The sequence below is a fragment of the Crocuta crocuta genome, unplaced genomic scaffold (genome assembly GCF_008692635.1).
Source record: "Crocuta crocuta isolate KB4526 unplaced genomic scaffold, BGI_CrCroc_1.0 scaffold217, whole genome shotgun sequence".
NCBI classification, from domain to species: Eukaryota; Metazoa; Chordata; class Mammalia; order Carnivora; family Hyaenidae; genus Crocuta; species Crocuta crocuta.
Window position 1 is genome coordinate 228,632 of NW_027532208.1, and position 11,559 is coordinate 240,190.

The window sequence follows — 11,559 nt, forward strand, 5'->3', positions numbered from 1 at the left end:
CTGATTTATCTGGCGTCAGGAGGTTGGAGAGAGGACTGCGGGACCAGGGGACTGAGGGGATGTCATGACAGAGCATGGAGGTACTGGGGACGTGGGTGCAATAACTAAGCTAGCAGTCACCCCCAGGCCGCCGCGACCAAAACTGAAGGCACCTCTTACCTAAGGCCCAGCTTCCAGTAGTCCGCCAGACCTGGGACCACAGAGCTGCCCTCGCCACCCGGAATCGCACGCCTCTCCACCCCCGGGCTCCGGGCTCCGGGCACCTACTCTCCGCCCGCCCACCCCCAAGGCCCCACGAGTCCGTTCCAGAATCCGGTCGGGTTTCCTCTGGGTCGCTAGGGTGTCCTCCCCTCAGAGCTGCAGCCTGCAGCGCCAGAACCCCGAATCTCACCGCACGAGCGCCCACGTGCCGACTGAGCCATGGCGCACACCCTACATTTGCACTGCAACTCCGAGTTGGGTCTGCTCCGGTGCCCGCTCGTCCCCCAAACTCGACCCACGGGGCTCCGAAGGGACCCCTCTACCGAGACCGTTCGCTGTCCGCGTGGCCAACCCCGCTCCACGTTTCCGGCCCGGGTCCAGCTCTGGTGATGTAGGAGGCCGCGGGCCTGGGGGCTGGGGGCTGGCGTGCTCCTCCACCGCGGAATGGGGGCAGCAGAAGGCCACCATCAGAGGAAGACACCCGCTGCGCCCCCTACAGCCCAACCCCTTCCTGCCCAGCGACCTAGATAACTGGACATGGACTCGACATAGACGTTGAGAGACACTTTCCCGTCCCTCATTCCAGCCTCACCGCGTAGTTACTGCGCCCCCACCTGTCCCCAGAACCTGGTGCCCAGGGGGACCCCTGCCAAGTAGCTTCCTTCGGGATCTCCTGCTCCTGCCTCCCACACCCCTCACTCTTGGAAAGGGGCAGAGGGGAAGACTGGGGAAGACCCTCCAGTACAGTCCCGAATCCATGGCCGTGCCCCCCCCCCCGCCACTGCTCGTCGGTGTATCTTCCTCATCCCCTGCCTCTGCCCCCATATCATCTTGTCTCCTCGCCTTTGTCCCTGAGGTCTCTGTTCTTTTCCAGATTCTTTTTTGGCTTTCTCCTCCCCACTGGCTTCCAAAGCCAGTGTGGGCTTTGGAACCAGAGTAGTGTGTGCGGATGCAGGGGCCCAGCCAATGACGGTGGGATGGAGAGCAGTGGAGAACTCCAGTAGCAGAGGAACCAGAGGGAGGGGCTGGTGAGAGCTTCTTGTTTGAGCAACATTTGCAGTTTCTGGGGGCAGGAGCACAAAAAGAAGAGAGCAGGCAAGAGAGGGTAGACTGGCGGTGAGAGCAAGCAAGAGTGGGGTCAGGACCCCAGACTTGGGTGACAGAACCTGCCCTTAGATAGGGTGCGGGGCGGAGCTAAGAAAAAGCGGGGCGTGGCAGAGCCCGGGGCGGGAGGGCAGAGCAAGCTCCTGGGGTGGGTTCTAGGAATGGGGGCGTGGCTTGTGCTGGGGGACCGGGTGCACACGGAGCTGGAGCATCTGAAGAGGTGGAATGCGCTTTCTGCAGGCTCCATAGTTCGAGACCCACGGACTGAGGAGATCTCTTTGGGCAGGCCCGGGGCTGGGCTGGCGCCCGGAGCGGTGACGACGAGTGCTCTGCGTGTGGGAAGAGGCGAGCCCTGTGAGCCAAGAAACCCCGGCAGGAGAGGAAGGCCCCCGAGGCTTGGGTCCGCAGGTGGAGCTGGAGCCTGGGCACGTGATCTACGCTGGGGAGAAGGCGCGGGTGGAGGGGCTGCGCGCGGCGGCCTGGGAGCGCGGCAAGGGCGTGGCCGGGCTGCTGGGGCGCTTCTGCTGGCAGCTGGTCAAGACACAGAACCTGGGGGTCACGTTGGCACAGCTCACTCGGGACAATCAGCTTGGACCCCGGAGCTCAAGAAATACGACCTAATCACCACGCAGGCGAGAAGCACAGGGGAGCTCGGGTAGCAGGGTGTCCTTCCCCTTAGCCCAGTCACAGGCTTTCTTTCTCGGCGGGCTCTACCGAGTGGGGGCGCCCTTGGGCCCCGCTCCCGGACTCCAGGCCCTTCCCCAGGCCCTTCTGCCCAGGCAAAGTCAAAATGTTCCTGACTCCCTGCCTTCAAACCGGCAGTCCTTCCCCCAGATGTCTGAGGAGCCTAAATGGGCCGGACTTGCGTGACTCTGCCTCCCCTCAACTGATCCTGCCTCCCCCCAGGGACCCAAACATCCTACTGTGAACCTCTGTCCTTCCAGTCTGGGTCCCCTGTCTTACCGACTGATCGATTTCCCTGCCTTCCACTCCCCTCCAAGATCCAAGGGGCCCACACCCCCGTCCCCTGACTCCCCCACACTAAGCCCGCCCCTCGTTGGGGCTCCAGGTGCCTATTCCGAGGACTTGCCCCTGGTTCCTCCACCTCGAGGCGGGGGCAGGCTTTCACGTACCCCGCTCCACTTGGCGGGGCACAGTCGGACCCTCCGAGGGGCCCTGCTGGCAGCCCGTGGGTGTGACTGTGGGAGTGAAGGTGCTGAGGCGCTGGGCTCTCCAGCCCTTCCGCTGCCCACTCTGCGCTCACTCTCGCCCCCCACGGGAGCATCCATTGGGTCTACTCAAGGCCTCCGCGCTTCTGGCCTGGCAGGGCTTGTGCAGCTGGCGGCGCTGCGGGTCTCTGTCACCTCACCGCTGCCCACCGAGGTCGTGTCGGAGGCTGATGGGGACGTGGCACGCCTCGTACTTCGCCTTCCGTGCAGCGTGACGTTCATCCAGGACTGGCAACCCTACCCGCCACGTGAGAGCAACCTGCGCCTGTTGGCGGCCTAGGGCCTGGAGTAGCGCATAGATACCTGCGCGCACCCGCGCTTACTGACGCCGTGCACGCACCCCTGCCCGGTCCCGCGAGGCAATGATGGTATGTGGCGCTGCTTCAACACCGAAGCCTTCCACAGCGCTGGAGCGCAGGAGCAGAGCCAGCTTTTGTGGGACCTGCAGGGCCAAGCCTGGAGCCTCGCCGGTCTCCACGTCATGCGCCAGCTCTTCCTGGCGTCCCAGTTATGGTCGCAGCTGGCTGACTTCTGCCAGGCCGGCTTGGGGCTCCAGCTGGTCAAGGGTTATGGAGAACAGTACCTGCTGGAGGCCTACCTGTGGGACCCTCCTCTAGGAGGGGAGAGGAGCATTTAGATCCGCCCTTTCCCGCTGGTATTCAGAAAGCCGCGCCCCCAGCGTTTGCAAGCCCCGCCTCGTCACCTACATTCCGTGGTTGGCTCAGAAGCCTACTACCGTCATCCCAGCTCCCTCGCTAACCTTTTAGCCTTGCCTCTCAGTGGACCATCTCGAGTCTAGCGCACCCAAACTCTGTGGGCCACATCTTGATCCAATCTGCAGGTTTGGGGGAGGCCCTTGCTCTGCCCTTATCTGCCCTTTACCCTTAAGGGCCAAAGATTGGGTTCCTTCACAGGCTTCAGTGCCTTTCCGTGTCAGTCGCCCTGGCCTGGGAGGGAACTCTGCCCTTCCTGGCTTCTCCCTTCTGCCACCTCGTGGGTGGAAGCGGGTAGGGGGACGTGCAAGGTCCAGCTGTCCAACACTTACTACTTTTCTTCCTCCCGCCCTTTCTCTCCCCTCCCCGCCTCCCTCTAAGCCTCTTGCGCCTCTGTGTCAGTGTCCCCTCTCTCCTTCTCTCTGTGCCCCTAACCTCCCACTCCCGGGACCTCCCAGACACTTAGCTCCTCATTGCCCATAGTCTGCTCCTCCATTCCTCTCCCCCATGACCTCTTCACCACCCACCCTGTGTGCAGGACGGAGAGTGAGGCTGGAGGTGAAATAGAATTTTAATACCCTGTTGGCCCTCTGGTGACGCATCTGTCCAAGTCTGGCCCCTCTGACGGATTTCCTCCAACTTGGCCCGATGTTGCTGTTTCACAGGCTCCCTTCCCATGACCCCAACCAGTGGCCTGAAGCAGGACAGGAAACAGGGGGTTGGGCTGGGGAGGGTAGGTTCCTCAGCCCAGTATGGGGCTGTCTTCTGGTTCTAACCAGGGTTTCTTCTAGTGTAACTGGAACCCCCACCCCCAGATAACTTGTGCACATCTCTCCCTTCCTTGGTTCCATTAAGACTTTTTTTTTTCTGGGGTGGGGCTTTGACAGTGTTCAATTTCAGTGCAAGTAGTAACAGCTGCAATTGCACAGGCTGTCTTCTACACAGGTTCCTCACAGCCTCCCCCGAGAGAGGAAACAGAGGCTCAGAAAGATCAAAGAGACATCCAAGTCATTCAGAGTGTCCGGGAGCCTGGCAGGGACTAGAGTTCAGGTCTGTCCCCAGCCCAGAGCATGCCTCAGACCCTCACTGGGTGTGGCGGTGACTGCTTGAACTTCTTGTTGGACGATGGACACTTGCTGAGGATTTGTTGACATTAAGCACAGGGGTCACTGGGGGTGGAATCAAAGCCGTGGGCAGAGGAGGGGGCCAGGAGGTGGGAGAAGGTGGGCACAGAGGACCCCCGCTGCTTCCTCATGTCCCCCAGCTCCAGTTTTGCTGCTGTGCTGCACTGCCTTGCTTGTCTGCCTTCAGCGCCGGCCACACTGCCACCCTCCCTGTCACTTCAACCATGGCTGTATTACAATTTTTATTTGTAAAAAACAGCCCACCCTCTGTGTCTGTTTCACTTGTCAGTAGGGGAGGGGGAGGCACATTGTCCTCTCCCCTTCCCCAGCACCCTATATTAGATCCCTAACCCCCGTGGCAATAAGGCTAATGGTTTCCTAGAGCTGGAGACGGCTGCTGGTCATTGCGTGCCCCACACTCACCCCAGCCAAGCTGCTGAACGGAGCCATTGCTCAGAAGCGGGGCCGGCAGGTGTGCGGTGCACCGACAAGCCTTGTTCTTGCTTTCCCCTGGGCCTGGGAGTCCTCTGCTATCCAAATTTATGGGCTTTTCTCCCAAGTTCCCTTGGCACCCAGGACCCGTCTCCCTCAGCCCCATAATACAGGCCTCTAACTCCAAGATCTCCTGGCTTTCCGGATTCCCGGGGGGGGGGGGCATCGCACGGATTGGGCATGAGGAGGAGACAACTTGGGCACCCACCACCCCGGGAGGCAAGCTCCAGAGCGCCAGTGGTAGGGGCTGCTGGGTTGAATTGGGCAAAATTGTGCTTACCTGACCCCAGCGTGGGTGCCCCTAGGGTCATGTGGAATGTGCCCTACATATCCCAGTTGGACGTGATCCATGGGAGACCCTGAGACCAGAGCTGCCCCAGAGGGAGGTGTTCTCAGGCAGCGACACCGACCCAGACATGGCTTCTGTAAGAGCCAGCAGTATGAGGCAAGCAAGGACTGGGGACCTCGTGCTGGGGTGCTGGGGTGCACGTTTCCCCCCCCGCATCTTCTCACTCTGCATCCCCTTTCCCCCTCAGGGGGTCTTTCTCCACCTCAGCAATCAGCAGGAATTTGGCATCCTCCTGGCCACCTCCCGCTAGGACACCGACCATCTGCACCCTGACCTCTGGCAGATCTTCGACAATCCCCTGGTGAGTGAGGGGACCCTTGCACAGAGAAGCAGCGTGCCCCTCTCCGAAGGAGGACACAGATGCACGTGCACCCACACAAGTGCTAACCCATGGGGTCTGCTTCTGCCTCGGGACAGGCAGTCGTGGTAGTGGCCCCAGGCTTCCTGGGTGGGACCAGATGGAGCAAAGAGGGCACAGGACAAGGTGTACACCCTTCCCCGCCGCAGGACTGGCAGGAGCAGTACATTCACGAGAACTACAGCCGGGCGCTGGAAGGGCAGGGACTCGTGGAGCAGGTGAGCCCCCCGTGGGACTACTGACTCTTCTGGTGGCCGTCGCACCCTGAGTCCACTGCCTGGATTAGTGGTCTCTGAGCACTCCTCCCTCTGATGTCTCAGGCTGCTCTGTGCAGGCAGATAAGGGCACAGGCTGGGCAGACGGGCCTTCAGCTCCCCACCCGCCACTACCCCAGTGGTCCTCGGGGCTGTTACTGTTATGGGTGAAACGACAGTTTTGTAAAGAAGCTCCAATCCTGGGGCCCCAGCACCTCCTGCCACCTGTGCTGTGCTCTCTGAGCTGCTCCCACTGTCTCTGATCCAGCCTTTCCTGACCCCGTGCTGGCAGTGGCCTGTCCCCATGCTCAGACCTGCATGTCACCAGCTCCTCTCCTGTCCTGGCTTCCCTTTCCGCTCCTGGACTTTTCTCCCCTCCTTTGGCTGCCTGGCTTCTCCTGGAGAGGTCTCCGAGGGCAGCCCCCCACCCAGACTCTGTCGTTCCTCCCCCGTCTCCTCAGCCATGTCCAGACGTGTGTTGGTTCCAGTGCTATCAGACCAGATGTGCGACGAGCTGGTGGAGGAAATGGAGCGTTACGGCCAGTGGTTAGGAGAGGAGGCCGGCATGAGGTGGGGGGGTTGGGGCAGGGAGGCGGCAGGGTTCCCGGGGGAGGGAGGTGTGTCTGTGAGCCAGGGACATGGAATCTAGAGTGGCATCAAAGAGGGTCGCCAAGAGGGAGGGGACCCACAGAGGGCACAGCTGTGATCATTCATTCATTCAAGAAATACAAGTCCCAGGTGCCGTCCACTGGCCCAGGCGGGGTGGTGCATAGAGTTGCACTGGCCCTGAGCGCCCCCCCCCCCTCCGCCGGCACTACACCTGCTATAGTCAGTAGCAGGAGCCAAGCTTCTGAAGGCTGGGATGGGCAGCTCAGAGGCTGTGGGAGTCACAAGACAGGCCCTCGGCCTAGACATGGGGACGCGAGGGGCTTCACAGAAGAGGTGACGTCTTCACTGAGACATAAAGGGCCTGCAGGAGTGAGTCAGGCTGAGTGGACAAGGTGCCAGACACGGTTCCACAAACCTTAAGGCCCAGGACAAGAGGAGGAGGAGGCTGGCGCCTGCCCATTGGTGCTCAGTGCTCACGGCCCACAGGACTCCAGGCTGGCCGGAGGTGACGAGAATGTGCCCACCGTGGACATCCACATGAAGCAGGTGGGCTATGAGGACCAGTGGCTGCAGCTGCTGGGGACAGTGCTGAGGACTGAGGACTGAGGACTGAGGATTGCAGCTGCTGAGTACACGGGGCCCATGTCCCAGGCGCCCTGCCCCCTACCGTGCCAACACCACCCCACACCAAAGCCCTGGCCTAAGTCTCCAAGCACTGGCTTTTCAGCACCCCCCCGCCCCCTCCCCCTTAGTACCTGGATTCCCTTCAAAAGGGATACCAGGGGAGGACAGCCTGGGAGAGGGGTAGTTAGCAACACTGTCCCTGTGGCCCCTCCCCCTGTTGGCAGGGACTTTCACCCCCTTGGAAGCCCCTCCCCACCCCAACCCCAGGACATCATAGCCTTCCCTCCAGCCTCCACTCTCCTGCCCCCACGGGCCCAGGCTGTCATGAACTTTGTGGTCCACTACCAGCCAGATGAGCAGCTTTCTCTGCGTCCCCATCACGACCCTTCACCTTCACTCTCAACGACAACCTCAACCACAAGGGCCTGGATTATGAGGTGAGCCTGGGCCCCCAGGGCCCCTTACACACGCGTGCGCACCCACACTCATTCCCCCCTGCTGTTCCGCCCCCTGACATCCCCCACGAACCGCTGAGTCAGCCTCCCTGTCCTGGGCTCTCTTCCAGGCTGCACACCCGATTCCTGGGCCTCCCTTGCCTGCCTCTCCCACCCTGGGAGCCACCTGCCCCCCGTCCCCTGTGTGCTCACTCCCCTCGTCTGTCCCCCATCCTCTTCCAGGGAGGTGACTGCCACTTCTTGTGCTATGACTGCATCTTCTGGTCCCTGCAAAAGGGCTGGGTGTGGGGGCTTCTGCACCCCTGCCGCCTCACCCACTACCACGAGGGGCTGCCCATACTCAGTGCACTCATCGTGGTGTCCTTTGTCAACCCCTGACACTCAACCACTCTGCCAGAACTGCCCTGCCGCTGTGCCTTCCTTGGGGCCCTCCATGGAAAGGTGGGTCTGTCTGGAAGGGGGTCTGTCTGGTGCCTCGCTTCCTGAAAGATGTTCCATGGGCTTGGGACTGAATGTGTTGCCTCCTTCCCCCTACAAGCAGCCCTCTCAGGAAGCTTCTGGAGCCCCCCTCTCCAAACCCCTCCCCATGGTCCCCCAAAACTCATGGGGAGAAGGCTTCTGTGGGCTCCCCATATAATAAAGTATTGGCTCTCAGCCTCCCTCTCAATAAAGGAGGATTTGTAACCCTTGAGTCCCTGTTCCTTCTTCCCCTCCCTACTGACCCCGGATCCCTCCTGCCACCAGAGGAGAGGGGACACCTGGAGTTACTCCCAACACGAAGCCAGAAAAGGGAAAAGGCAGACGCAGAGGAAGGAGCAGTGTGGGAACCTGAAGGCTTCCCTGGGTCCCATCTCTAACCCCTTCCTTTTTTTTAACGTTTTATTTTACTTATTTTGAGGACACTGACAGAGCGCAAGTGGAGGAGGGGCACACAGGGAGAGAGAGACAGAGAATCCGAGCAGGATCCAGGCTCTGAACTGTCAGCAGAGCCCAACGCAGGGCTCAAACTCACGAACTGTGAGATCATGACCTCAGCCAAAGTCCGACGCTTAACCACTTAACCGACTGAGCCCCCAACGTGTCCTTCTCACACCCCGTGGATTGCATGGGGGAAGGGGAGAGCCTGAGAAGGGCCAGGCCACAGGGCCTTCACTTAGATTCTCATGAAAGCCCCCACGCCCATCTCCTGCCACTTGTCCTTGACTCTGTCTTACTAGAGGGCGTCTTCTCCCTTGTGTGAAGAACCGTGGGGGTGGCAGTTCCTCAGCATGGCTCAGGAGACAGTGCTAAGGGAAGGTAGGTCCCCAGGTAGCATGTGCTCTAAGGGAAGACAAGCCTGAGCCTTGTTGGCTTCTTGGATCCAAGCCTTCCATCTAGTCAGAGAGGATCAGGAAAAGGGAAGCCTGGGTTGGTCATCCCAACAAAGCTTCCTGGAGGAGGGAATTGTGAAGCAGCCTGAAAAAGAGACCTCCTGAGAGCTGATGTGGCTTCCAGCCCCCAGGTGGCCATCAAACCCTTGCCTAGACCCCTGGAGGCACCCTGAGGCCCCACAGGTACATTCCATCAGCTTGGTCCTTCTCAGCCTTGCTGGGGCCCATCTTCCTGAACTTCACTCCCTATGGGTTCCCTTGTGGAAGCCTTTTGAAAAACAATGGGTCTATTCCCTGGGGCCTAGGGTATTTCTAGCCTCCAACACCTCATGCCATCCCTTCCCTCTTATTGCTCAGACTCCCAGGAACACTTCCTTTATGAAGCCTGCCTTTATTTATTTTTTTTTATAACGTTTCTTCATTTGCTTTTGAAGGGGAGAGTGAGCACACATGTGAACGGGAAGGAGCAGGAGAGAGAGACACAGATTCCAAAGCAGGTTCCAGGCCCTGAGCTGTGAGCACAGAGCCCGACATGGGGTCGAACCCACGAATTGTGAGATCAGGACCCAAGCAGAAGTCGAACGCTTAACCGACTGAGCCCTCCAGGAGCCCCAAGCATACCTTCTTGGTGGATGGGGGTGATCACCCTTCCACATGGTTCCAGCATCTCCCCCCTGGACTCCCTGCAGATGGAAGTGAGCTGAGCAGGGATGGGAGACGATAACTTCCTGGCCAGGTCGCTGGAAGCAGAAACCCCCATGACAGTGCATCAGGGGACAGGGACCCAAATGGTGTGACAGCCTGAGTGGCACTGGAAGGAGCTGGTTCGTCGTGTCTCCTGTGCTGACTCCCCCATCTGTTGGGCACTTGTCACCCTGCTGATGAGAATCAGGCCTGTCTTCTGGTTGCTTACAGCCTGGGGGAGACCTGAATCAGAAAATCACCATGAAGGTAGGAAAGGGGGGACGTATTTTATGCTAGAAGAACACGTGATGGAGGCACCTAATGGTGTGTGTGTCAGAGTTGTCTCTAAAGAAGTGGCATTCCCAGGACTCCTGCATGGCTCAGTGAGCTCAGCATCCAACTTCAGCTCAGTTCATGATCTCATGGCTTGTGGGTTTGAATCCCCACATGAGGCTCTGTGTTCACAGCTCAGAGCCTGGAATCTCCTTCAGAATCTGTGTTTCCCTCTCTCTCTGCCCATTCCATGTACACATACCATCTCTGTCTCTCAAAAATAAATAAATATTTTAAAAAATTACTTTTAATTTATGAAGTGACATTCCCTGACCTAGAGAAGCTGGCAGTCCACAGCTTTGGCCACTGTCGGCGGTGCTCGGGATCGGGCAAGGCGATGTGAGGCCTGGTCCCAGGCCACTCACAGGGTGTACTTTTTGGACTTCACCAATTCTTGGCCTTCCCCCAAAATCCCTTCCTTCTGGAATGTCTCCCCTGACAGAGGCCTGAGCTACTCCTTAGGGTCCAGCCAGGGTGACTAAAGAGTTTCCTAGCTGTTCACACTTGTGGGGGGCGCTCTGTGTGGCGGGACACACCCCTCAGGCAACACCCCACTTTCCCAGCCCTCTGTCAGCCCGGTAGTCACAGCCCAAGGTCCTGACCTCCCCAAGGTGCAAACACCTTCCTCACCCCCAGGCTGCTGGCCACACCCCCGGGCATCTCGGTTTGGTCCTATTGGTCACAAGCCTGTGGGCTCAGGTAGCGCTTAACTCTTCGTCCTGGGGCTCCCAAGGGTAAAGGGAACAGATAGGGAGGGGAAACAGGGGCCAGTCCAGGAACAAGGGTCAGGGCAGGTGGGCTGGACCACGAGGGACTGTACTTAAGAGCCCACAGCAGCCCCTGTGGGATCCCCCTCCAGAGCTTGCCGGCCTCCTCCAGACCCTCCTCCAGGGTCTCCAAGCGGTTACTGTCCTTCAGTGGAACTGATCCTTCTTGGGGCTCGGTGAGTGAGGCCCACCCCCTGGCACCCCACTTCCCTGTTTCCAGGAGGGAGGCAGGGCAGGGACCCATGGGGACCCTTGAAGGCATAGAAGGAATCTGCCGGGACAGAAGGGGCTGAAACCACACAACAGGTAAGAGGAGGCAGAAGGGGGCTTGAGTATCCCTGCCCCCCCCCCCCCCCCCCGCTCCATTCTGCAGCCCAGGTGTGCCTGGCCGTGCTAGTCCCTGGGCTCCTCGGCTGAGCCTGGATCCTAGCTCTCCTCTACCTGGTCTGGCTCTCTGCAGATGGGGACACGCCATGGGTAGGAGGCCAGTGCTCTGCCTGGGTCCCCAACTGGGCCATCTGGAGACATTTCAGAGATTAGTTAGTGTAATCTGGGTGCGTAGGCACCCAGGAAGAGTTTGCTGGGCAGGACTCTTCTCTGTTCATCCCCAAAAGTCTGATCTCACAACCCAGTGAAGAAATGGGCAGAAGATATGAACAGACCCTTCTCCAAAGAGGACATCCAGANGGAAAACTGTGTGGAGGTTCCTCAAAAAAGTAACAATAGAAGTGCCCTAGGACACAGCAATAGCTCTGCTAGGAATTTACCCAAGGGATACAGAAATGCTGATGCATAGGAGCACATGGACCCCAATGTNTAGGGCGGGAGGGCTCCAAGTTCCCTTCAAGAGCCAGAGGGGGTCAGTGCATGGATCATGGGAAGGAAGGGAGCTA

General features: G+C 59.6%; 1 protein-coding gene across 1 annotated transcript; it reads left to right on the forward strand.

Annotated features, from left to right (window-relative positions):
* The first annotated feature begins 1,466 nt into the window (after window positions 1-1,466).
* NAT16 (N-acetyltransferase 16 (putative)) lies at window positions 1,467-3,171 on the forward strand. Its single transcript, XM_077777858.1, is given in 4 exon segments — window positions 1,467-1,619; window positions 1,714-1,900; window positions 1,903-1,983; window positions 2,609-3,171. Coding segments are annotated over 4 exon segments (984 nt in total).
* The last annotated feature ends 8,388 nt before the right edge of the window (window positions 3,172-11,559 follow it).